This window comes from Acipenser ruthenus, chromosome 48, assembly GCF_902713425.1.
Source record: "Acipenser ruthenus chromosome 48, fAciRut3.2 maternal haplotype, whole genome shotgun sequence".
NCBI classification, from domain to species: Eukaryota; Metazoa; Chordata; class Actinopteri; order Acipenseriformes; family Acipenseridae; genus Acipenser; species Acipenser ruthenus.
Genome location: NC_081236.1, coordinates 1743629 through 1771070, shown reverse-complemented (window position 1 = coordinate 1771070; position 27442 = coordinate 1743629). Strand labels below are relative to the sequence as shown.

Below are 27442 nucleotides of genomic sequence, written 5' to 3'. Positions count from 1 at the left end.
TTCCCTTTAACATGTTTTTTTGTCTGCAGATATTAAATGAATCCAAACAAGCCTGTGAATCAATATGTTCATTTCCTAACAAGAAAAGTTGCCTTTCCTTCACTTCACAATTGAGAAAACACAAATACACCCGGGTCGTATCAGCGATAGATATTTTTGGTTTAATCAGAGGTTCAATCTTTTTTTTTTTAAATTTAGTAATTACTTTTAGTTAAAGTCAATTATTTTTATTATTTTTCTCGCAGTTTGGCATATCCAATTATTTTTAGTCTCAGCTCACTGCTACCACCCCTGTGCTGACTCGGGAGGGCGAAGACGAACACACGCTGTCCTCCGAAGCGTGATCCACCAACCGTCCGCTTCTTTACACACTGCAGACTCACCATGCAGCTCTGGGCAGCTTACAGGCAAGCCCGCAGGCGCCCGGCCAGACTACAGGGGTCGCTGGTACGCGGTGAACCGAGGACACCCTGGCCGATCTAAGCCCTCAACCGGCGACCTCCAGGCTATAGGGCACATCCTGCACTCCACGCGGAGCGCCTTTACTGGATGCGCCACTCGGGAGCCCCTCAGAGGTTCAATCTTGTTACAATCTCACCATTTTAAAAGGAGTTGACAAAGTTAATCCTAACCAATACTTTAAGCATAGAAGCCAAGCCCAGAGGACATGGTTGGAAATGAAGTGGTAATAGACTTGAAGCAGACGGTAGGAGACACTGGTCAGTGGAGAGGATATTGGCTCCATTGATAGTGTGACAGGGTGGAGTGAGTTGAGCCAGTACTCAGCACTCAGAGCTACAGGGGAGTCTGTCAGCGCGGGCTATCTTTGGCAACGTCCCGGGACAGAAATAGATCTAATTAGGGACAGGGCGCCCCCCTCCCATGGGGGGAAAGAGAAAACGTGGCCTACTGCAAGTTCACTTCCTGCAATTAGTGGCATGATGAGAGGATAACAGGATTCGTATTATTCTTATTATTATTATTTGGACAAGTGGCTGGCAATTTGGGAGGGAATCAAATTGAGCAAAACTGCCCACACACACACACTCACACACACACACACACACACACACACACACACACACACACACACACAGGGAGCTAGTTAGTTCACTCGCAGTTCAAGTCACAAGTGAAACGAGCTTGCTCAGAGATCAGAGTTTAATACACATTACATAGCCTGGTTAGGACTGCTTCTTGGGCTGTGATCTGATCTCAGAAAGATAAACTAGACAGCAGCGGCAGGCTTCGTTTATTTGGCAGGTGCCTTCATCGAAGGCGACTTACAGGTGTTACAGGGCAATACAAAGTTACAGTGCAAAAACAAGATTTAAATACAGTGCAGTTTACAGTAAGTGCAAATACTACTAGAATACAGTATGAGATAAGAAGTAACGAGTTAGGATTACAACTATTTGTATCGACAATGGCAGATTAGCAGTGCAGGGATAGTGCATCAGTTGAGGATCCACTAACGAGGTGCTTAGGTCAGGCCAGAGCAGAGTAGGAGGGGTGGATCAAGAGATCTTCTTCTTCTTCTTCTTCTTCTTCTTCTTCTTCTTCTTCTTCTTCTTCTTCCTCATGGATTGTAACCTGCTCAGATCTCAGAAAGCTCAGTGCTTCATCTTCTTAGATTTGTATCTGAGTACCAGACAGCTAGCCACATAGCTGTTCCAGCACTCTGTAATAGCTTCTGGTATCCTGTATAAACACATCCATGGAATGGTTCAAATGTCCTAATCATGTCCTAATGTTTGTTCTCTTCTCTAGATGAGTGTCTGGGATGCCAGATGTAATGGGTTTGACCTCAGGTCACACAGGGGTGACCCAGTCTTTGTGTGGTGTAATTATTGTGTCTTCAGAACACACACACAGCAGGCAGTGGTACCAGCGCTTTCTATATAAACCCACCCCCACAATTCAACCTATAAAGGCACCTCACGCAGAGCATCCAGAAACACAACTTCCACACACCGCCAGTGACTGTGCTGAGACGAGAGACAATGCAATCTTCACCCACGACAAGAGGCAAGGTAAGAAATCCAGAACTATAAGACATTGCAATTTGTAGTAACGTAGTGACATGCTTTGACAAATCTGTGAAAGTACATCTCAACAAGAGACTTCTTAGGTTTGGAATTCTTGTATGTAAAACTGAATCTAATAAACAGAATCAGGTCTCTTTTTACAGTAGAGGTAATGGGTCTATCCTACTAGGAGCTAGTCAAATAGTTTGACGACAGGTTGTGATTAAAGGTCTTTATCAAGACTTCTGTACTTCATAACATGTAGCACATATTTTTAATAGTTGCTTTAGAATAATCTCTTCTAGTTTTGCCTCATTGATGAAGGCACTAGCTGAAACGCTTGTCTGTTTGACTTCTAGTTTCAATAACACTGATGAAGGCACTGGAGCCCAAACGCTGGTCTGCTTGACTCAGTCTCTTCTAGTTTCAATAACACTGATGAAGGCACTAGAGCCCAAACACGGGTCTGCTTGACTCAGTCTCTTCTAGTTTCAATAACACTGATGAAGGCACTGGAGCCCAAACGCTGGTCTGCTTGACTCAGTTTAGTTTCAATAACACTGATGAAGGCACAGAGCCCAAACGCTGGTCTGCTTGACTCAGTCTCTTCTAGTTTCAATAACACTGATGAAGGCACTAGAGCCCAAACGCTGGTCTGCTTGACTCAGTCTCTTCTAGTTTCAATAACACTGATGAAGGCACTAGAGCCCAAACGCTGGTCTGCTTGACTCAGTCTCTTCTAGTTTCAATAACACTGATGAAGGCACTAGCTGAAACGTTAGCTTTCTTTTAGTTGAACCACAATATTACATATAATGACAACTGATGCTCTCTGAATAAAATATATTTTAATGTGTTGAAGACATTTGATTTTTTTTTAATAAAATGAGAAAACACGATGTTATTTTTGCACATTGTCTGAGTGTGTTTCGCGTCGCTGTGCTCAGTCCCGTGTGTGTGTGTGTGTGTTTCCCAGGCGCAGTGGCCGCGGTCTCTCCTGCCCTGCTTGACGCTGTATCTGCTGCTTCTGGAAGCAACTTCAGGGTTTGTCTTACCTAGTGGCGCCGGGGAGGTAAGAGGAAATATTACTTGCATGCTAGTTTTGTGTATTGCTATTTTTTCTCCTTTCAAAAAATAGGAGTTAATTAAAGTCTGGATAAAAGATGGTCCATAGATCTTAAAGAAAGACCTATAGGAGTTTGCTTTTAGCTTTCATTTGTGAATGATTTACATATATATATATATATATATATATATATATATATATATATATATATATATATATATATATATATATATATATATATATATCAATTTAGATCTTTAATTAAAACTATATCACAAAAGTCTACCAGAAGCCATAAATACTGCACAGTATTTCATGTTCGATTTTGAAATGTCACATTTTTCAATTTGTGTCAGTTTTTCTTTAAGCATATGGAAAACCACAAGGCGATATGTAATTAAAAATGTATTAATTATATCGGGTGATGCAAACCTTTTGGTCATAGCTGTATACTATCAATGCAAAATATACAAAATTAGTTAACTAACAAACAAAAAAAACGCATTCATAATATCAATTAATACAGTTAAGGTTATCCGTAACTATGAAACACTTTGAAGTCTAGTCGATTGCCTTTGAATAGATTACACATCTGCAATGCATCTCTGCTTGAACCCTTTCTCGGAGAACCTGCTTTTGATCCCTCGTTATATGCAGGTGCTGCTTTAATTACTTGCTGATCTTAGTCAACCTAAAGCGATCACAATTACGCGTGGGTCAGGCACCCCATCTTAGCTGTTTTGAGTCTTGGGGGCAGATGACTGGTTGAGATCTGGTGGCCGCTGTCATTAGAGAGGAATTACAGGGCGATGTCTGCTCCTTGGGTGCTGTTGTGTTTCGTGTACTCACATACTGTGGGGCTCGGCACAAACGCCAAACAGTTTATTCATGTGCAATGCTGTTAAAGACAGGCAATGGGATGTGGTAACAGATTACATTTTGTGTGGAAAAAATAACGTGGTTTGTTACATTTAAAAAAAAGGATTACCTAATGCATGCAATCACTAAGCGCTTCGGCAGTCACACGAACGCGCGCTTTAGATCATCTCGCTAGCAAATGGCATCCGAGGACAGAAGGAGTGGATTCGATAGCTGGATCTTCAAAGATCTTCAAGCTGCAGCCTGACCAAACCGAAAAAAATATATAACTATTCAATTTTTTTTTCAAAGTTCCAAGTAGTTACAATGTTGTTCAAGTAACTTGTAACTGTAATGGATTACTTTTTAAAAGTAACTTCCCCAATATTGGATGTCACCATAGGTATTGTGATGCAATATTATTATTATTTATTTATTAGCAGACGCCCTTATCCAGGGGGACTTACGATTGTTACAAGATATCACATTATTTTTACATACAAGTACCCATTTCTACAGTTGGGTTTTTACTGGAGCAATCTAGGTAAAGTACCTTGCTCAAGGGTACAGCAGCAGTGTCCCCCCCACCTGGGATTGAACCCACGACCCTCCGGTCAAGAGTCCAGAGCCCTAACCACTACTCCACACTGCTGCCTGTGACACATAATGCAAAACATATGATGCATAATATGATGAAATTATGATTTAACGGTGGACTTGTTAAAAGAAAAATGTAAAGAGACAGGGAGAGTGTGTGTTCATACCAACTACAAAAACACGCTTCATTCAGGAATCATTTGGTGAACTACAATAAACCGTGGCGGGGTCTTGAATCCTGATACAAAACCCATCCCGCTATTACGACAGAAAAAAACAAAGTAAACACACAATGAGCTGCTGTATACCCCAATGGCCTTATTTCGAAAGCGTTTACCGCAGTATTTAATGAACTCTTAGTGTTGAAAAGAGGTAAAAAACCCTGTTCATTTTATTATTATTTATTTCTTAGCAGACGCCCTTGTCCAGGGCGACTTACAATTGTTACAACATAACACATTATTTCACATTTTACAGATATCACATTATTTTTACATACAATTACCCATTTAGACAGTTGGGTTTTTACTGGAGCAATCTAGGTAAAGTACCTTGCTCAAGGGTACAGCAGCAGTGTCCCCCACCTGGGATTGAACCCACAACCCTCCGGTCAAGAGTCCAGAGCCCTAACCACTACTTCACACTGCTGCCCTTTTTACAAAACTAGAAGCAAACAACTAAGTGATAGATTTCAAGTCTTCTTAAGTGTGTTTTGTTTTTCATTTCGTAAGATGAATGTGTTTTTTCTCCTTTACAAAAATAGCAGTTAATTAAGGAATGGAGGAAACCCTTTGAATATATGATCCCTTGTATCTAGTCATATCTATAATAATGAGGAACAATGTATAATACATTAAATACAGTGAAATACAGGGCATAGTACATTCAATACAAACAGTAAAAAACAATGCAAATACACAAATGGATGCTCATAAAAGGTGAGCTGTATGGTATCGTTATGTGCGGGTCACTATAGCTGTGGGTGTTGTTTGTCCCTCAGGGGGTTGGGCTGGAAGCTGGGGGCCCAAGGTTGCCTGTCCCAGGGACCCGGAGAGACAGAGAGCTCCATGTCCTTCAGGAGACAGACAGCGAGCGCGTCCGAAGAAACACCTGGCCGTCCGATTTCAACTCTCCTCTGGAGCGCATCTCCGTCCAGACCCACCACCATGACAAGAACAACCGCAAGAGGAACAACTCCAAACGGTGAGTTCAGTCAAGCAGAGGTGTAGAGCCTTCCTCAGTGTTATTGAAACTAGAAGGGATTGAGTTAAGCAGACCACGTGTGTGTGTGTGTGTGTGTCTCTCTCTCTCTCTCTCTCTCTCTCTCTCTCTCGTCTTTGTCCTTCACAGTTCAGGAGCACCAAATATAAGCACAGCAAGTTGACTAACATTCCTTTTTTGTTTTTGAATTTGTAGGAGGCGTGTCTCAGCTCCTGTGGATTCGATTGGCAGCTCATCATTCTCCAATCACAGAAGCCGACAGGTAACAGTCAGATCTTTTTCAAATGTCCCCTTTCTGAACAAGCAGCTCAGCTTATTCACAATGGAAGCTGTCATCTTAAGTGCCACTGAGCACTAGGAAGTGTAAAAAGAAACATTGATTGACTTCTTTGTTAAACTAACAAGTGGCTTCATCAGTATTATGCTGAGGGAACACGGAGCCCCTGTGCGGCTTGGAACTTGGTTTCAGGAGACGAGGTTTCAGGCCGCTGCGCGGCACACCAGGGGAGACTTGGGAGTTTGATACAGCAAACCTCAAACTAGGACTCCTGGAACCAGGTTTCAAGCCGCTGCTCCTGGAAAAGTGGCTTTGTGTTCCCTCCATTCTATTGAGGTAAAACAAGAAGAAAGTGAGTCATACAGACCAGCGTTTGGGCTCTAGTGCCTATATCAGTATTACTAAAAGTAGAAGAGACTGAGTCAAGCAGACCAGCGTTTGGGCTCTAGTGCCTTTATCAGTATTACTAAAAGTAGAAGAGACTGAGTCAAGCAAACCATACTGAATTATACACTGTTTTGTCGTTTTCTGTATGCTCAACTGAAAACTGACAAAAATGGAAAAATGTGACATTTCGAAATCTAACATGAAATACTACTGTTATGGCTTCCTGTAGACGTCTGCGATATCATTTTGCAGTTTCTTTCATTGCATGATTTTAAATAAAATATGTAAATTACATTCATATAGTTGTTTTTTTTATGTTCAATCCTAAATTCTAGGTGATGCAAAACATTTGGCCAGAGCTGTACAGACAGACAAACAAGCTGCACAGATCAATCGTGAATGCTAATACCTGCAACTGATTTCAACAAACACAAACTCATGTTATCAAGTTCTTTTGAGTCCATTGTGATATGAGAATACCTTTTTATTTTCATTCAAGGTTTTCTGCAGAATTCCCTTTGGAGTTTCTGCTGCACAGACGTTAGCATCAGTAAACAATTACTGAGGAGTCCCTGAAGTGTAATCCTGTGATTGTTAATGCCAGCTTGCTTTCTCCCCTGAGCTGTGCTCAATTACTGTAACCTTTCATTAATGAGGTCCTAGGTTGTTTCAAAGCAGGTTAGCATCATAATACAGCTACAGCAGGGGAAGAAAGGTTATCATTAAAATATCAGAATTAATGAGTCAAGTAGAGAAGTAATCCAGCGAGTGCCTTCGTTAGTGAGGAAAAAAAGAACAAACAAACAACTAATGACTTCATCGGTGTGATTGAAACTCCAAGAAACTGAGTCAAGCAAGCGTTTCAGCCAGTACCATCATCAGGGTTATTGAAACTAGAAGAGACTGAGTCAAGCAGACCAGCGTTTGGGCTCTAGTACCTTCATCAGTTTTATTGAAACTAGAAGAGACTGAGTCAAGCAGACCAGCGTTTGGGCTCTAGTGCCTTCATCAGTGTTACTGAAACTAGAAGAGACTGAGTCAAGCAGACCAGCGTTTGGGCTCTAGTGCCTTCATCAGTGTTATTGAAACTAAACTGAGTCAAGCAGACCAGCGTTTGGGCTCTAGTGCCTTCATCAGTGTTATTGAAACTAGAAGAGACTGAGTATAGTAGATTAATGAAGCTTTAATATTATTTAGCATATGTTATTGCGAGTCTCAGATTCTAGTGATAGATATCTGCACATCCACCTGTCTGTATGTCACAGAGTAGGATGAGATGGAGGGGCTGCATGGAAGCCAAGTAGAGTTTAGAACTTAAGGTAGGAAGCACTTTTTTAACACAGAGAGTAATACATGCATGGAATAACCTAGCAGGTGAAGTATCTAAAACTACTAGGAACATTTAAAAATGATTCTGTCCTATATAACTGGAGCTCTTATGTACTATATTTGACAAATATAAAACAGCTGTGTTGGTTTTTATACAGTAAAACCTCTAAGAGCCCAACTGGGATCAGGGGGTCAGATAATCAAATTCACATCAAGGAATTGTTTACATGACTTTCTTCATCAAGAAAGGTTATTCCCTTTGAATACATAAGAACAGAAGAAAGGTTATTCCCTTTAAATATAGAAGAACATGAGATCTGTCAATGCTCACCCGGTTCCTAGCAGCTGATTGATCTCAAAAACCTTGTCAAGTCGGGTCTTAAAGGATCCCAGAGATTCAGCATCAACACAGCTAGGTAGCCCATTCCATCCCCTCACCACTCTCTGTGTGAAGAAGTGTCTCCTTCCCTCTGTCCTGAGTCTGTCTCCACTTGCTTTCCAGCTGTGTCCTCTGGTCCTGGTTCCTGTAAAGTATTGGTTAGGGTTTGTCCTTTTAAGATTTTGAAGACTCCAACCAGCCCCCCTCATTCTTCTTTGTTCTAAATAGATTCAGTTCCTTCAGCCTCTCTTCACAGCTCAGTACTGTGTAAAAACCACGGTAAAACACTAACCATAAAATAAACTGTTCTTCCAACAGGATGAACCAGAATTGTCTTGGGACCCGGACGATTCCGATCACGAGGACTGAAACGCTTTTTCCATGTGACTGCCGATAAAGAAGATGAATAGATATTCCAACTGGAGCAGGAGTGATCAGCTAGCATTGACTCTATACCTGTCCATTGAAATACACTGTATATGCACTACGGTAAAGCGTAATGATTGTAGCTAACACAACGATTCCATGCATTTTCCATGCCATCTGTTCACTAGATAGGTCTCAAGTGTGTAGTTTTGACAGGATCTCTTAAAACTGAAGTTTTTATATCAATCGGCTATTAGGAAACACATTAGCACTGATGGGCTGAATGGCCTCCTCTCGTACGTTTCTGAAAAGGGTAAACTTGGAGCCCTGACACAGCTGTAAGTGTAAAGGGGTATTTTTTTAAGGTACCTCCTTGATCCAGTCTTTGTAATTCAATTCAGTTTCTGTAATCCCCTTGTTAAAATCACGGTATGTAAAAAGAAGGTTTTGTAGGAAAGTGCCCCTCCTAGTGGCAATATTGGGCATTACAGGATGCGCAATTCAGTTTGTGCAGCGTGTGTTGTTTCAGGAGAAATAAGTACCTCGATTTAAAATATATATATATACTCTGCAGAGTATGTCACTATAAACTTCTGTTTTCAAATGTAGCACCATTCTCTGCAACACAATATTTGAAATGCTCCGTTTTAAATATGGGTAGTCTTAAACTCAGTATTTAGATTAAAATATTGTGTGTGTTTTATTTAATAAAATATCCAAACTGTTAACATTATTTAACATGTCTGTGATGCAATAACATTGAATAAAGCATTTCAAATTTCTCATTTACGAATGACCTAGAACCTGAAACATATCTATCATAATGAAATGCAGGCTGATGGCAGCTTACAATTTTGCAGTCTGTAGTTTTTTAAACCTTTTTTGAGATATATATATATATATACACACACACACACATACACACACACACACTATACCTTGATATTGGTGTGTGATACTGTATATAGTCATATATCAGATGGAAATTACATCACATTAAAATGAGCTATACTGTTTCATTATTCTTATTTAACTATGTATTATAAAAAAAAACAGGAGTTAAAGTCCCTTTATCGTTCACACACAAACACAAATACTTATCAGCAGTGCTGTATTGTGTAGGGGTCTGATCTCAGTAAAACTTACAGAAACGAGTCAAAAAGTTATTCATACTGCATATTAGAGGGGCTGGTTTAACGTTAGATTTCAACTCGTTTTTTTTGTAATAATCTCAGTAAGAGAAGTCATGGATTGATAGAATGAATTTGGGAAGCAACAGATTGTGTTGATTTATTTAAGTTAATACAGTCGCCTTAAAAGGACAAGGGTCTGCAAGATGGGTATTGTGCTTACGAGTTACGGACAAAAATGTAATATTTACTATGGATTTCACCTTTAAGTTGTGAAAAATGTAAATATCATGTTTTAATAGTGATCATATCTAATAATGATAATAATGAGCTGGCACTTACATAAAAAACCGAGTGTAGAAAAATTAATTAGCAAAATTGCACACTGCATTCACTTAGATTTCATACAAAAAACACATCATCATCATAATAATAATAATAATAATAATAATAATAAGGTGGCCAGTCAAGTTCTGCAATAGAATATTAGAAATGTAACTCGGGTCCTATCTGTCCGTGCCTGAGAGACTTACCCACGCTTTTGTCTTTTCTAGGATTGATCATTGCAATGTGCTCTTCACTGGCCTGCCCAAACACTTGATCACGTGTTCAGATTGTTCACAACGCTGCGGCTGGCAGTGTTAACGAAGTGTAGGAAATACCCTCACAGCACCACGGTAGTGACCTCATTACACAGGCTTCTAGCACGATTTACACATGATTTTAAGATCCTATAAGGCGTTTCATGGTCTGCTCCATTATAGCTTCCTGTATTATTATCACCATACAGGCCTGGCAACACACTGCACCCCCAGGATGCCCATTTAAAATGCATGCCAGGGCAAAAGGGCATTCTCTTACCTCACCCCTTTGCAATTCCTTACCACCTTTGGTCTGTTCCTGTTTTTAAATCTCATTTAAGAACACACCTTTGGGAAAAGGCATTTCCTGGTACACATTTTAATGTTACCAATTGATTTTTCATAGCTGACTAATGACTAATGATTTACTATTAATTTGAAACTATGATTTAATCATTTTTGTTCTAAAATCTGCTGAGCGCTTTGAGAGGCTCTGGTACTGAAAGGTGCTATATAAGTGAAAAGCTGTTGTTGCCAAGATATTCTATGGTAGTTGAATTAAAGGTGAAATCTTCCACAGAAAATATTTCATTTTTGGCTGTTCCCTTCTAGGCAAAATCGCCACCCGATGGACCCTTTAGAAAACAGGGTACTGCTGTACTTTCTTTCTGCAAGTGGGAAACAACTCAACATTAGCTCATTGAAACAGACACTATATACATAACACATTAAGATCAAGAAATGTATTTTTCAAGCTACATTTACTAAAGAAAAAACAACTGATACAGAAAATATAACATTTGTTTTTTTTTTTCTCACATATTTACAATATCAGGGTCAAATTATGTACAAGATCTGGGAAAGGACCCAACTTTTAAAAAATAAATGGGGTGGGGAAAGGAAGGGGGTCTGCAAACAGCAAGGGCTTATTCTACAACCAATGTACACAACCATGAACTACTGGCTTATGTTCTCTCAGTATGAACATTTAAACTGAACCGAGAAGAGAAAAGGCCAGGCTCTTAATGTACCTGGATAAAAGAAAGATAACAGGTGACGAACTGCCTCATCACTTGTATATATAGCACTAACACACAAGGTATGATGCAAATACGTGTTATCAATAACTATGAACCAGTAGTGTGAAACACAGAAATACCTAAAGAATAAAGTTCAGGTCCAAACGTTTTGACTTGAAGTGTTTCTCATTGAGAGATACTTCCAGTAGAAATGCTAGTCACTGACCATGCTTTCGTTTTTCGATTTTAGAAATTTTTTGAACCTCGATTTGAAATTTGCAACACAGGTATGCTGGGTTAAAGATCATGTTTCGTTTTACTTGTCTGTCACTCAGGATTACAAACTGAAGTTCCACTTTCCAACTCAACTGAAATCACGATCTACATCAGGTAGTTGTGTTTGCAGATTCAAAACCCTACTGTAGATGTATTTTCACAAGTACCTGATGTGTGATTACAGTCTGCTGTTTAAAGCCCCTTTGGTTGGGTTGCTTAGTCCCATTGCTGCAGGTGTTACAGGGGGGTTAAGATGTGGGACAAACCTTACTGACACAACCCCTCACAAGTGAGTCCCAAAACTGAGATGCATGTATCTTTAATGAATGTGTGCTCCCACCTGGATTTCCGAGTCTGGATCACTGTGATTGGAAAAACACAGAGGGACCATTTTAAAGACATCTGCTACATTTAGAGTCAGCTGCTGGAATTTGCTTGAATGATGTGCTTTTTACAACAAAAATGGGGTATAATTTCCTAAAAACTTATAGTATAAATTATCAATGTACTATAATTCCACCATGTTTTACAAATAAATCATTTACAACAGTTTGAAAAGAAAATGTGAAATGATCACCACAGATCTACCAGAATAGGCAGAATAACCAGCATATTTGCGAACTTATTTGCATACTGTTTTATATGCTCTTGAAACATTTACAAAACCGAATTACCATCACATGCTCATTCTGTAATACTGTTGTGTGGAAAATAAAAATCAATGAGCAATACCAGCATTGGACATAGAGGGCGCTGAAGTGTTTGAGGTTTGCTTTTAAATCCTTGGTTAGGAATCCTTTATCTTAAGGAATAGTTCCATCACCCATATCAGGCAAAGGAATTAGGCAATGCCGAGGATACACATGTCTTTAGCAAAGATGCTTAGCCAAACTGTTTGTCTACACGGAGATATATTCATTTTTCAACTCAAATGTAGCAAGTGTCTTTACAATCGTTTCAAACCAAGACACCTCATTTTGGGGACAAATTACTCAAAAAACGAGTTCAAGAGACATTAAAATATTTACAGCAGCTACTTACTGTGAAAATGCCCTTCAATGAAAATAATTATCAGAGTGCCTAGTATTGAGCTGAAAACTTGGCTACAAAATATAACTTGTTTTCCACCAAAAAAAAAATGAGATTTGTCAAAACCTTATGGTTTAAAAATGGTTCTGTGATTATATATTATTTAAGAAAAAATAACAGGAAAGGGGCACTGTGCCTTAGTGTCTTTGCTACCAGCTTTTACTCAAACTATTCACACTGGGGGAAAAAAAAAAAGACTCTGAATTTGTCTAAAATATTAACAAATGATCATTTAGTTTCCACATATGGATAGGTTAGATGTCTTATCGTACAATGCGTTGAAACTTATTTGTGTTACAGGTATATATGATATATAGCAGACCCTGAGATTTGATTCATCTGTTTTTTTTGCTGTTGCAATGTGCTTTTATTACTAAATCATTCCGAATGAACTTATCTTCACCAGAAAACAGGCAGAGATTTAAAGACATTCTTCATATAACTTTAGATTGTAAAGACAATACTTCTTGGAAAGTGAAATTCATCACTGGTTAACCTAACCTATCAAAGCAGTAAACAGCTTGTGGTTTCTGTATTTAGCTTCTCCTTTATACATTGTAAAGGATGGAGCAGAAGGCTAATTGGTAAAACTTAAAAGAAACCAGTAATCAAATGTTTTAGCTAATGCCTTCCTGATTACAAACGGTTTCCAGCATCAAGCTATAGACAAGCATTTTCTTTGAAGGGTAAATCAACATAGTAAAGTAGAATCACAACCCAGTTCAACCTTTCTGCATTCACCGCTGGATTCAGTTCACCTTCACCTTGCACCTGCCTTATTTCCAGGAGTTTAAAAGCCTTCTGGTTTACAAACTGTCAAAAAAAAAAGGAATCGCACGTTACATTCAAACTTCGCCTGCTTTAGAACCAGCGTCCCAGGCAGCCTGCTTTCCTAGCGGCTCGTGTCCACGTGTTTAGGGAGTGAGGGAGGTGCAGAGGGGGGCAGATTCAGACCCTCTCAGGCTCTCTCTTGTGCCCGGAGCGGCGGTCGAGGCGCGTGTCTTTGCACTTGTGGCAGTAGAAGATGTCGGGTACGTTGGACTTCTTGATCTTGGCGCAGGAGAGATGCACCCAGATGCCACACTGATTGCATTCTATCATGGGCCGCCCTGCAAAGGGTTTTCTGCAGTAACAGGTGATCAGGTCCCACGAGTCGTCACCTGCATGGGGTTGAAAAAGCACAGGCTGTTACTGCAATCATCTTCAGCAGCAGTGTCAACAAAACAACTGAAGGCAACAAACAGGCACGGCTGCATTTAGCAAGAGCGGCTGGTTGAATTCATTTTCGATGTTTGAGGTTTCTATCCTGGTCCTAGAGACTCAAACGGTCTTCTGGTTTTCATTCCAGCCAATTTCTCAATGACTTACTGAACCAGTGATTGGCTTAGTCAGGATTAACATGTGTTCCAGATCTTTAGACACTAATGATGTAAAGGCACCTATAAAACCTGCAGGATCGGGGCTCTCCAGGACCAGGATTGGAGACCCCTGGACTAGACCACCCCCCTACCTAAATTGGGCAGTTCCCAGACCATTTGGGTTACATGCGTTACACAGTCCTATTTTCATAATATAAGAACATTTACAAAAACGAGAGGAGGCGATTCGGCCGCTCCAAGCTCATTCGGTTCCTGGAAGCCAATTGATCTTAAAACATGGTCAAATCGGGTCTTGGTTTTCCATGACAAACCTCCCAAAAAAACACTGGCTTCAACACCATACCATCTGTGATCTGTGCTCAGGGTTATTCAAGGAATGAAAAAAATATATTTTGGATTCATCATGCAGTTTCCAATAAATAGACGCCGAACACAAATCTCTACAGCAAACAGCTTGACCGCCGATAAACCAAACGTGTGAGAAACGGTTTCATCTTCAACGTCAAAAGCAATAGCAAACAAAAAAATCAGCCAAAACCGTTACCTGACTCCACCATGATATCTTCATCTGCAATCCAGGTCTCTCCCTCACTGGAGCTGGCGTCCGCATCACGGGTTGACTCCCCGCCCAGCAGCTCTGCAAACCCCGCCTCCTTGCTGTGATTGGGCCGCTGCTCCCCAAAGCCCTGCCCGCTCAGACCCAGGCTCTCCTGAAACTCCGGCCCCAGGCTGGGCGCCTCCCCCTCCTTTGCTCTTCCCTCTGAGTCCGTCTCGCTCGGGGGAGAGCTCTTTAATTTCTTCAGGGCCTTGGTGGGCTTGGGGTTTTTGCTGCGTTTGATGCGGGCTCGCTTCTCCTGGCCTGTGTTGGTGCTGCCCCCTGCTGTTGCTAAGGTGGCAGAACCCAGGGAAAGCTTCTTGAGTTTCTTCTCTTTTTTCTTTTCTGATCTGGGTGTCGAGGAGGCGGTGCTGCTGCTGCTGCTGTCGAAGAGGGAGTCTTTGAGCCTCATCTTGTCCAGCAGGGAGCTGTCCGAGTGCAGCCGGCGAAGACCCTTCCCCTTGGAGGCCCGGGCTTTGCGCACGAAGGTCTGGATGGTGTGCAGGTCGGATTGGGCCGAAGCCCAGCCATCTCCTGCGTCTGCACCGCCCCCTGCTGGCTTGTGAGGGGTGTTGGAGCTTGGCGGCGTCCACTGGCCTTCCTAAAGGGAGACAAAAGAAACCAGACTCTTATCTTTAACTATTAAAACACTCACTAGTGCTACATTCATAAACGCTAAAACAAACTTTGAAGGCATTGAAAGAGTCGGAACATTTATTTTCGCATTTCTAAATTGTGAATAGTTTAAGCAGGGGCTGCCATACAATTCAAAACAGTTTAAAATTGGCATCTGGGTAGGAAAAGGGAGAGGGTGTCCCAGGGCAGAAAAGAAACACTAACTTGCCTCTTTGGTGGATGGGATGTAGCCTGCATAGGCCAAGACGAAACTACAGAACTTATTGAAGTCTTCCACAGTTCGCTTTCTCTTCTCGGGAGGCTGAGGGGGGAGACAAGAAAACAGAGAAGTTGTTATTGCTATAAACTCCCAGGAACGGCATGTCATAGAGAGACTGTTATAGCCAGGTGTCCTTTTCTCTTCATACACCCCTGTGTTTCAACACACTTGTAGCTGCCTCCTCCCTTGAAGCAGCCACTAAATCTACGTTAGACAAAATTCAAAACTTTCGACATTTAAACTAAATTATTAACACCCCTAGATTAAGCATATTTGGTTACAAACTTTCATAGTGTGTTAAAGTCTAGTTGGACAACACATCTGTAAAGGCATACGTGTGGAAATGACTTAAATATTGTTGAAATAAAATTAGCCTTACTTAAATTAACTATTTTACACTTTAACCTACAGAATGTTCAGACAAAACTATAAAAGAACCGCAGTTCTAAGTCAAGTAAACACAGGTAAATGAAAATCTTTTACAGGAAAAACAATTCCACCGAACTCAAACTGGTTGCTAAAAACGCATTTAAAAACTGAACAATTTAAGCAGCACATCAGAAACAATTTAAAGAAAATCAAGCTCCTGTTAACTAGCGCCACTTAGTGGTTTGACTTCAAACTTCACATCATAAATGTTCACTTGCAGCTATACCAGGTCCATTATCAAAAACTAGGAGACAGGATCTCAAACTCCCAAACTCCTATTAATGCACCTACTGTGAAGAATGTAATTCTGCTTACTAATTATTACTCAAAATGTAACCGCTAGGGCCGGGGTCTCCAAACCATTTTAGAAGCTTAATTGGTCCAACTAAGTAATTTAGGATACAGTTGGAACAAAAACCAGGAGGGACACCAGTCCTCCAGGACCGGATTTTAAACACTGCCTGCTGTGAGTCACAGGAACCGCTGCTCCCAAAGAGACAGGGGACTCAGTATTCACTGGAGCAGTTCTGGAAGGCCACACAGAATAACAGAGCCCATCCACACAGCTGGCAGATCTAGGCAGCACATTAGACAAACACATTCTGAATGTAACTAAACCAGGAAACCCATCAGTAAAAGACTGCATGTGTACAGCACTACAGAAACCCAGGTCTATCATACAATATAGTAGGGGCAGCAGTGTGGAGTAGTGGTTAGGGCTCTGGACTCTTGACCGGAGGGTCGTGGGTTCAATCCCAGGTGGGGGGCACTGCTGCTGTACCCTTGAGCAAGGTACTTTACCTAGATTGCTCCAGTAAAAACCCAACTGTATAAATGGGTAACTGTATGTAAAAATAATATGATATCTTGTAACAATTGTAAGTCGCCCTGGATAAGGGTGTCTGCTAAGAAATAAATAATTTAAAAGTGAACATTACATGAAATAAAACACATTACCACTAAAACCTATATTGACAATAATTAAACAAAACTATAACTACTCAAAGACTTGTAAATACAGGAAGTGGGCACTTTTTTCTCCAATCAAACAGCTGAAGATGAAACATGAATATTCCATCAAAAATCTGGTTAAAATGCATTAAAACAGACAATCAACACTTGAGCCCTGAAACTGTCACATGACTCCACTGGAAGGTTTGATTGGCTGCCTGCAGTTGGCCAACACAGCCATTTCATAGCAACAAGCAGAGAGTGGCAACAGGCCACTAGTGTTTAATGTTTGACCCGTCACATGTAACCAGAAAGACTACAGATACTAGGTCAATGATACGGTTCAGTGGTCCATTTCACACAACACAGTGTTTAATTATTAATTCTTAATTGAAACTAAAAGTTTTAATGAAATAAGGGCTTGGTCGGAGGTCCTGTGTGGACAGCACTGGACTTTCCGGCGTTACAGCATCCCAGCAACTTCACTGAATGCCTTTGTTTTCTGTTAGCCTCACATGCATTGAAATTGCATGGATATTTATATACTTGGCAATACTACTTTACAATGACGGTTACAAATTCCTAAAACTACCTCAGAACACGATATTATACCGGTAATAATCCAGTCACAACTTCAAACACGATATTCTAAAAGGTAAACAAAGGTTTATAAAGACGTCAATATTACCTACAAAAAACCTACAATAAGTAAACATACCATAAAAAGCAAATACAATTTCAAAGAGATAAGTCTCGCTTTTTAGGGGACCATATGCTGTTTCAGTCTTGTAAAACCAGTTCACATAATATATTTTCTTAATTTTTATTACAATCACAAACAGACAGTTTTCAACACTTAAACCAGAAACAGAGCCTGTATTTAATATCTGAAATATGGTTAACGTACTTTATTAAGTATAAAATATTATAAAAACTACAGACCCAACGTTAACCGGTGTCGGGTTACAAAAACAAAGTTTTTTTTTTTGTTTTTTTTAAAGGATAGTCTGCTTTTGTTTCGGATGTTGAAATAACCAAATTAACTAAATCTCAGATACAAGTCTCTCAATTTTCCTAGCATATAACACACGATATCTTTGCGGGCAACCTTTCCATTATTAGAGGTAGGATTTTATGCAACAAAGAAAATCCATACACTGTGACAGACATAAAACCTGGTAATAATATCGTACAACTAAATCAATTCATATGCAATTAATTTCCACATACTAGTCCTCGTATCTTAATCGCGGATACCAATCCTGATATGCTTTCTGTTATTTTAATACAAAGATTACAGCACATGCTAGCTGCAGTACAAATAAAATCCATGCATTTAACAGTAAATAATATATAAAATGCAACTTACCAGAGACTCCGCTTTACATTTCAGAAGGGAATCTGTAGGGAGAAAGACACATTTTATTTGTATTTATTTTTTAATTGCCACCGTCCATCCGTCTAACTAGCCGGTATAAACTAGACAATACCAATATATGCATTCAATGCGACATTTAAACAGACCTGTGACTTAAATTTCAATGCTATGCCCGGTTCAGGTCATATAAATATAGTATGCTGTATATCAAAGTGTCCGATTATTTAATGCGAGATTGTTTGACAACAAATCTGCTTCCTCCGGCCTTGCTGGTGTGTTGTATATCAACACCATTACATTGCTGGCCAGGCCCACGATGAATACAAACGTTTACTGAGATTCAAATGCAACTTATCTACATTTTCTATCAACAGGAGCATGTAATCGACTATTTTACAGCGTCATCGGATACTTTTTTTGTTTGTTTGTAGTTTCCTAACTATTTAAACAAAACCCTCTCACACGAAGGAAACTCTGTTTACAATTTGATTGCCGGTGTGCGATCGGTTTTCATATTTAATTACATAAATATTAGGTTTTAAATTAATTTCCACCCATACATTGTGTAAATGACAACAAACCATGCCAAGCCTTTTTTTCTCTGGCAATCTAAAGCGGCCTGCCGTTTTCTCGATACGAATTATTATTTTTGATATATACATTTTTAAAGTCCGCATTACATTGCTTTAGTTTGTAAGCGAGCTTAAAACGTAAAGTTGCAACATAGAATGACTTTTATCGTCTTAATAAAACTTATTTTAGATAATATAATGCCAAACCCTGTGCAGCCAAACACACAAATGTTTAACAAATTCAATTAAACGGCAGCGCTTTATCGCGTTTTTTTTCCTTTTTAAGGCCTTAACGTTATATATAAATAAACGTAATCTTATTTCAATTCTAGACTTTTTTTTTTTACCTTGATGCTCGGCCATGATTTCGAGCATTATGTCGCCAGAGGCCTCCCTCCAGTCTGGGCTAACTCGATCACTCTCAGTCCCGGTTGTCCGGAGCTCAAGCCCCCGCCGGGAAGAATCGTTTAGCCGAAGACACAAATTCCACTCCCCCGCTATTTTGCTACCGTGCTACCAAAGCTTGTTACCGCCTGTTGTCGACGGCAGACCCCCGGTTTGAAATCCAGTCGCTCCCCGCTCCAGGAGCTGCTATGCCGGGACCTGCTTCGTCTTAGAAACCTCAGGCTCCGAAGTTGCCACAAAACCTTTTCCCAACGAGTCAATTCCCTAACACCCGCTACGAACGGCGGTTTCCGTCATACTTGCCAGACGTTATTTTAAAAACCAAATCCCTTTTTTTCAAAAAAGACAAAAGTTCCTAAAAAAACGACTCCGTGTCGTCTCAGCGCGCTCCAGTCGAGTGCCACCATTACCACTGTCAACGGACTCCAGGGCGGCCCCTCGCGGCACCAGGACACGCATCGGAGTCTGGGAGATGAAGTTCTACAAGGGTGGTCATTCCATTCATATGCATGAGGAAGGTATGGATAAAGAACTACACATCCACGAGATTGTTGCACGACTCCTTGTAACTGCTGAGAAGGCGGGGCTTTAGGGAGATGTGCTCATTGGCTGAGGCCGTCCTATTGATATCTATGAGAAAGCTACAGGTAATTGTACTACATTTCCCAGCATCCTCAAAACGTTTGACTTAGCGGTAAGGAGGTAAACAGAAGTCAAATGTGTCTAAAAAACTACATCCTCCATACAGCCCCTTTGTCTTTAACGTCATCGTGTTGCCTTTAGGTCTGAGTCAGTCACTAGAAACAGCAAGGGAACGGTAGCATTTAAAAGTTTATCCCAGGTGGTTCACGTTTATTTGACTAATGTAGCAATACCATTAAAACAAATGTAAATATAAATGCTTGTCAACGATGTGTTGTCGAAAAACATAAGAAACACAACATGACATGCATATTTTGGCTGACTCTTGAATGGCAGGTTTTTATTAACGCATAGGCAGGATTTGCACAACAAAGGTAACTTATGAACATTGTTGTCTGTATGTGTGCAATATTCTCTTCTGAATAATTTATTGCAAAAAAAAATAAAATACCAAGATTAAGAATTACTGGTAAGAGTGGTGCACTGCAGTTTCAGATTTTTCCCACATGGCTGGTTTATCATATTTTATTATAGGATAACACTATAAATACAACAGCATAACTTTTCTGTTACATGAATGCAAATTTAAAACCTTATATTCGAAACACAAATTCGAACTGTTTACGTCACAGGAATAGGATTTAATGACATCATTTTAAAGCAGTAGTTTTTATATCTATATAGAGCCCTTGTGTTGTCAACAGACTTTTTAATTATAGTTGCAGTCCCCCGCTAAAAATATCTTAAAATCCACATTGTAGTTCCTTGAGGCAACACCCACGTCAATTCAAGAGGCCGCGTGTGATCCCCGGCGCAGAGTGAGAGTCGCCGCGGTGATGTGTTGAGAGGGGGCTGGGGGGTGTGTTTGTATTTCTCGCTGCCGTTCTGTAGTATGAAGCGAAGCAGATGCAGCGTTAGGGCTGCGAGTTCAGAGCGGGATTTCATCACACAGACTGGGTCATGCTGGGGGAGATCATACAGGGGAGCGAGGGGGGAGGGCTGGTCGTCATTAAAGGTAAATGCATATTCTATGTTTTATTTTTGATTTCCATTATCGACCACACATATCGCTCACACACTGCGGTAACTCTAACACACGTACAGAGCACTCCGTGGAAGTCATGGCTGTACGTGGTTACAATTTCAAAACAACTAGCTTACACCCCGTGGTTATATAAAGTGCGACTATCTTAATATCAATTTTAAGGCACTAACCATACATGGTTACAATAGTGAAATCTGCCTGTTTTGCTGTGGAACTCAGAATACGGTACTGAGTGATTACTCTACATCAATAACACTAAGACTAACAGTTTGTGATATTGTACAACATAATCATTAAAACCATGTCGTGTGCTTCCCACAGTTATATTAAGTGGGGTGTAATCAGCACTATCATACTTTTATATCAATTGTATCATAAATACAATTGGAAAATGGAGACCCACACAGTGAATGGCAGAGTCCAGCAGGTATTATTATTATTATTATTATTTATTTCTTAGCAGACGCCCTTATCCAGGGCGACTTACAATTGTTACAAGATATCACATTATTTTTACATACAATTACCCATTTATACAGTTGGGTTTTTACTGGAGCAATCTAGGTAAAGTACTTTGCTCAAGGGTACAGCAGCAGTGTCCCCGCACCTGGGATTGAACCCACGACCCTCCGGTCAAGAGTCCAGAGCCCTAACCAGTACTCCACACTGCTGCCCATAAGGTATGGTTTATGGGATGATTGCATGTCTCTCTAATCCCCTCAGACAGTGCTGAATGTGACGGCCGAAGCCTGCTGAAGGGATTCATCAAGGCTGCAGTGCTGCGGTAAGGCACAGAGGAAGGGAGCTGGGATATACTTGCAATCCTTCAGAGTGGTTCTGGAGTCTTTTTCTCCAAGTTGAGTTCTTATCATTTTTTTTTAAGTCTGCCTGACCTGGCTTTGATCTTGTCTGGAGAATTCTAAGCTTCGGGACTGAACAGCCTTCCTCATCCCATACAAGTCATGTGACGAAGTGACCTGTCAGCTGTCCGCCCGCTTTCTATTCTCTCTGTGTAGCGTAGGTGGGGCTTCGGAGTGTAAAGGTCACTGTCACACGATTTGAATGGAATGAGAAAGTATGGAATTATTTTGTTAACTATAACAGTCAGTGAGGTGGTGGATGCAGTGAGGTGGTGGATGCAGTGAGGTTGTGGTGGATGCAGTGAGGTTGTGGTGGATGCAGTGAGGTGGTGGATGCAGTGAGGTGGTGGATGCAGTCAGTGAGGTGGTGGATGCAGTGAGGTGGTGGATGCAGTCAGTGAGGTGGTGGATATAGTGAGGTGGTGGATGCAGTCAGTGAGGTGGTGGATGCAGTGAGGTTGTGGTGGATGCAGTGAGGTTGTGGTGGATGCAGTCAGTGAGTCAGTGAGGTGGTGCATGTTTGCTTGCTACTATGTTAAGAGTGCTTTACAAAGTGTAGAAATATCTGTGTAATTTGCATTGTTTCAGTAATGAGCCGGTCCATGTTTTGGGGTTTGAAGTTTCGGAAGATGAACTCTGCACCGGATTGGACAGTGGTCCAGCATCGAGGTAAGACTGTCATCTTTAACCTTTGACCTTCAGACCACAGTACAATCCTGCAAACGCAACTCTGTCACATTTTCAGCTGCACCATGAAACCAGTGTGTAAAACTCAATCTCATCTCGCTGCCAGTATCCTCAAGATGTGTCTCTGGTATCCTTTATATACCCGCCTGCATGAAAACCTCTGGGTGTGAGAATCTCAATTTCCGCTCAGTAATCAGTGATACAGAAACAACAGGCACTCGTGTGTGAAAATGTGAGACCACTTTGTGCTTTAATTAGGCATCTGAAACAACGTCAAAAAGTCTCCTGCTTTTTACCATTTGTGGCTCTGTTCCTTTTCTCTTACTATTTTAAATGAATTGCAGGTGTGGCCTATTAAAGTCATCAATTAAATTAGACAGTCACTAATTTTGCTTAGCTTACTGGTCTCAGTGCAGTGGTGTATTGGTCTCAGTGCAGTGGTTAGCTTGTCCTCTCCTCTCCTTCTTCCCAGGCTGGTGTTTCATGATGGGTACTCTGATCCATTGCAGTGGCTGGGACAGGGAAAGCTCTCAGTGCAAGACTACAGCGCTCAGAACATGAGGAACCGAATCAGCCAATCGGATGACCCCAAGGTTGTAACATTGGTCATTGATTCGCTGAGCTGGCTGTTACTCCACACCCCACCCACTGCAGTCTGCCAATCACTGCAGGAGCTGAGCAGGGGAGGTAAGACAAGTGTTTCAGCTAGTGCCTTCATGAGTGTTATTGAAACTAGAAGAAACTGAGTCAAGCAGACCAGCGTTTGGGCACTAGTGCCTTCATCGGTGTTACTGAAACTAGAAGTGACTGAGTCAAGCAGACCAGCGTTTGGGCTCTAGTGATGTTTTTGTTTCCTCAGGCTTGAAAGTGAAGCGTGTCGTCGCACTGTTGCATTCTGACCTCCATGAGCAGGGGGTTGTGGGTAGCGTATGTCACATGGCCACTGCGGTTGTCACAGTGACCCCTGTGTCTGGGAGTGTGAGTGCGGAGGCGGAGCCAAATGGTATAGTGAAGACGCTGCTGCGCCGAAAAACTGGCAGAGTGTCTCGAGAGGTAAGAAAGTGCATTTCATCGACCTTGAGTTATACTGTGAACAGGGAGGATCCCTCAAACACAATGCTCTACAAGATGGGACAGACAAAAATGAAATCTTTCCTCTGGAAGTTGCTTCCCCCTTAATAGAACTACCACAGGGGGGATATTTGCAGAGCTTGTCTGTTGTCTTATGTACCGAATCCTATGCAGGTACACAATGGACTCAGATTAGCTCTCATTCTGCCCCTTTGCTGGATCTTTTTCTTTCCTTTCCTGCTCAGGAGGAGTGCTACAGCGTCCGGGAGGATTTCTCAGTGCAGATTCTCAGGGACCTGAGCACCAGGAAGCAGCCTACCCCAGACAGCAGGGGGGAGACCAAGCAGGTACATTCCACCACTCCCAGGCTCATTCCACTATTACAGGCTCATTCCACCTCTCCCAGGCTCATTCCACACCACTCCCAGGCTCATTCCACCACACAGGCTCATTCCACCCCTGCCAGGCTCATTCCACACCCCTCCCAGGCTCATTCCACACCCCTCCCAGGCGTATTCCACACCCCTCCCAGGCTCATTCCACCCCTCCCAGGCTCATTCCACCACTCCCAGGCTCATTCCACCACTCCCAGGCTCATTCCACCTCTCCCAGGCTCATTATACCACACAGGCTCATTCCACCACTCCCAGGCGCATTCCACACCCCTCCCAGGCTCATTCCACACCACTCCCAGGCTCATTCCACTACTACAGGCTCATTCCACACCACTCCCTGGCTCATTCCACACCACTCCCAGACTCATTCAACCACACAGGCTCATTCCACCCCTCCCAGATGCATTCCACACCCCTCCCAGGCTCATTTCACACCCCTCCCAGGTGCATTCCACACCCCTCCCAGGCTCATTCCACCCCTCCCAGGCTCATTCCACTGCTCCCAGGCTCATTCCACCACTCCCAGGTGCATTCCACACCCCTCCCAGGCTCATTTCACACCCCTCCCAGGTGCATTCCACACCCCTCCCAGTTAGGGTATTGTTAGGGTATTGCAGAACTTGTGAGATGGATTACTCATTAAAATCATTAGCCTTTTTTTTTTTAAAGAGGACACAATTATCTATTCGGGGATAGCAAGAGATTTAGTGATACTGAGTGAAGTTATCTGGCAACAAACTCCCCCTCCCCAGTTACACTGCAGGCCGTGTGCTGCTTCCAACCTTCTGACCTGTAGTGAACGTCACTGGAATGTATCGTTCATTCACTTTCCATGTTTCCTTTTGCAGGATGACCCTGCGGCCAACTTGACCTTTAACCTCCGCCTGTCGGAGGGCGAGCGCCGTGCGAGAGAGAACCTGTCTCTACCGTTCACCTTCAGCGAGGAGAAGTGAGTCCTGGAGGTGTACTCTGCATATCACAGCTACAGGGCGCAGTGCACTGCAGGTGTAAGTATTGGAATATCACTTGGATAACGAGCTCTGTCTCCTACAGGAAGTCGTCACTGCTGCAGCCTCGCTCTGGCGGGGGCAGAATCCTGTACGAACCGGACGCCAGCGACGACTTCGACCAAGAGGACCCCGACGACGATTTAGACATCTAGAGATCTGCCTGATTCAAACTCTTTTTAGTTATAGTTTGTGAAAGAAGTTCTGATGAAGGGAGAAGGACAGTAGCCTTGGCTATAGTCAGCACCATGAGAGATTCCACTAACACAGAGAGAGAGAGACAGACAGACAGACCTGAACACCCCCTGCCAGCCTGCCTGCCAATCAGTCCTGGGCCTATCTCAAGCAGAGACTGATAAATGTGTCTGTCTAGGGGCTGAAACCACTAACCGCCCATCTGTGACCTGATCATATTGGAACCCAGACCTCCAGAGAAAGGTGAAAGGCAGGAACGAGAGGCTAGTGAATTAGCCCGCTGTCTGTCTGTCTGTCTGTCTGTCTGTGCCACCTCGCGCCCCAGATTGGAACCCAGGCCTGCAGAAACGAAAGACGTGAATGAGAGGCTAGTGAATTAGCATCCACCGTAATACTTTTCAGAACGGAGGAGAATACTTACTGGACCATGAGTTCTGTATATATTTTGAATAAATTCATTCTAAACCCTGGAGTTGCTGTGTGTGTGTGTGTTTTTGTGTTTTAACTTGTCAGTTCACTGCCTTGTCTGTTTCAAATGTGAATATCTCATAAAGCATTGTAGGGGCTGACTATATTCTCAGCGTTCTGGAAAGGATGGAACATCAAACAGCGGTCTGTAGTTTGACCTGTGACCCAAGACGGCTGCTGTATTGGGGTCGTGTGATTTTGTGATGAGAAAGACCACACCCTTTGAGATGCTGGCTTCATACTCGGTGCACAGCAGTGTCCTGTGATCGTGGGTGTCATACACTAAACATTTTACCATTTAAAAACATAAGAAAGACTGGCTAGTGAATTCTGGGCTATATTAACACTATGCTAAATGTGACATTACTGTCTTAGTATGCTGTGTTCTATACAGTCCCAATTAAAGAGGACGTTGGCACTACTCGTTTGAGCTCGTTCTCTGTTTCACGCGTCACATCCTGGGGACTTTTCTAAGAACTTATATAACACCACAGTGACCTGCAAGTGTCTCTCAGACATCCGTTCCTCTAAATTCAGCTTCTACACCAGACTGTAACCTTCATGATCCTGCAGCACCTTCCACCCCAGTGCTGTAAGACATACCCACACAGAAAAACCTCGGTGTTGTGTATGCTTACTGTAATTCAGATTATCATGAACTAAAACTGTTAAATTGATTACTGCAGTATGTACACAGTCCTTTATTCACAGCCCTTTTCGTTTGCATTAAAAATCCCTGGGTTTAACAAAAACTACGTACTAATTTTCGCCCGTTTTCACTTTACCAGGAAATAAAAAAAAAAAAAATGAAAATGAAGGCCCTCGAGTGTGTTACTGTACTGCTACTGAATCACTGTTTCATGCAGTTCCTATTCTCAACCACTAGAGGGAGCTAGCGCTGTAAAAATACACATCACTGCTTTTGCTTCAGGAGATGGGAGGGGAGAGGATTCGGGGTATCCCGCTTCCTAAAGAACATTATGGACAATGATTCACGGGACATAAATTATTAAAATGACATTTCGACCCAATACAAGAAAACCAAATAGTGGTTCATTTAAAATGAGATCATCTGCAACTTGAATTAAGAACCCGTTAATGAATGGAGTGTTGCATACAAGCATATGCTGATCATGATAAATTTCAGTTTTTTTTACAATCACCCAAACAGCGATCTTACATATCCGTTTGGTTTTGCTTGGTTGCGCAGTGACTGCCGCGGGGCTGCGGGTTTTAATGTCAATTTGCGGGTCACTTGGGAGGTCTGCTGTGTTTGTTGCTGACAAATAGAACGAAGTGGCGCTCCTGCCCTGTGGTGGAAGAACTTTAATACTGACTCATAAAAGCATCCAAAACAGCGTTTAATTAATTGCAGTAATAACCAAAAAACAACTGCTGATGTCATAAAAAGGGTACGAGGAGAGTGATATTTGAAACTGCTTGGTCCTTTACTGACTAAAACGGGCAGCAGTGTGGAGTAGTGGTTAGGACTCTTGACCGGAGGGTCGTGGGTTCAATCCCAGGTGGGGGGGACGCTGCTGCTGTACCCTTGAGCAAGGTACTTTACCTAGATTGCTGTATAAACTGTATAAATGGGTAACTGTATGTAAAAATAATGTGTAAAAAATAATGAAATAGTATGTAAAAAATAATGCGATATCTTGTAACAATTGTAAGTCGCTCTGGATAAGGGCGTCTGCTAAGAAATAAATAATTAATTAAAAAAACAACACTGAGCAATGTTTATAATAGAGTTTAAGCTGGAACTTTTAGCCAGTCAAACTTTGCAGCAAATTCAGTTTTTTTTTTAAGTTGCTCGCACCCTGCACTCTTTAAGCTGAGGCGCGTCCCCACGGCGTGCGCGCT

The 27442-nt window shown here is 41.8% G+C and overlaps 2 protein-coding genes and 1 long non-coding RNA gene across 4 annotated transcripts; 2 read left to right on the top strand and 1 right to left on the bottom strand.

The window, feature by feature from the left end:
- The first annotated feature begins 10091 nt into the window (after positions 1-10091).
- LOC117404618 (uncharacterized) lies at positions 10092-11216 on the top strand. Its single transcript, XR_004544666.3, has 2 exons — positions 10092-10277; positions 10335-11216. It is a non-coding gene; the product is annotated as an uncharacterized LOC117404618 (long non-coding RNA).
- On the bottom strand, positions 10947-19723 carry LOC117967648 (PHD finger protein 23B-like). The gene is made up of 5 exons (XM_059014388.1): positions 19149-19723; positions 18221-18252; positions 15417-15513; positions 14526-15173; positions 10947-13762 (listed from the first exon to the last, which is right to left on the bottom strand). Exons 1-5 carry the CDS (start codon positions 19174-19176, stop codon positions 13551-13553), a joined length of 1017 nt encoding a protein of 338 aa, XP_058870371.1. The 5' UTR covers positions 19177-19723; the 3' UTR covers positions 10947-13550.
- Positions 19724-20084: 361 nt separating this feature from the next.
- LOC131721152 (elongator complex protein 5-like) lies at positions 20085-25580 on the top strand. Of its 2 annotated transcripts, XM_059014387.1 has the most exons (9): positions 20085-20222; positions 20610-20863; positions 21617-21677; positions 22342-22422; positions 22913-23127; positions 23300-23493; positions 23757-23858; positions 24755-24855; positions 24960-25580. In XM_059014387.1, exons 2-9 carry the CDS (start codon positions 20809-20811, stop codon positions 25066-25068), a joined length of 918 nt encoding a protein of 305 aa, XP_058870370.1. In that variant the 5' UTR covers positions 20085-20222; positions 20610-20808; the 3' UTR covers positions 25069-25580. The 2 variants fall into 2 exon arrangements, with proteins under 2 accessions (XP_058870370.1, XP_058870369.1); XM_059014386.1 differs by lacking the exon at positions 20085-20222 and having other exon boundaries at positions 20537-20863.
- The last annotated feature ends 1862 nt before the right edge of the window (positions 25581-27442 follow it).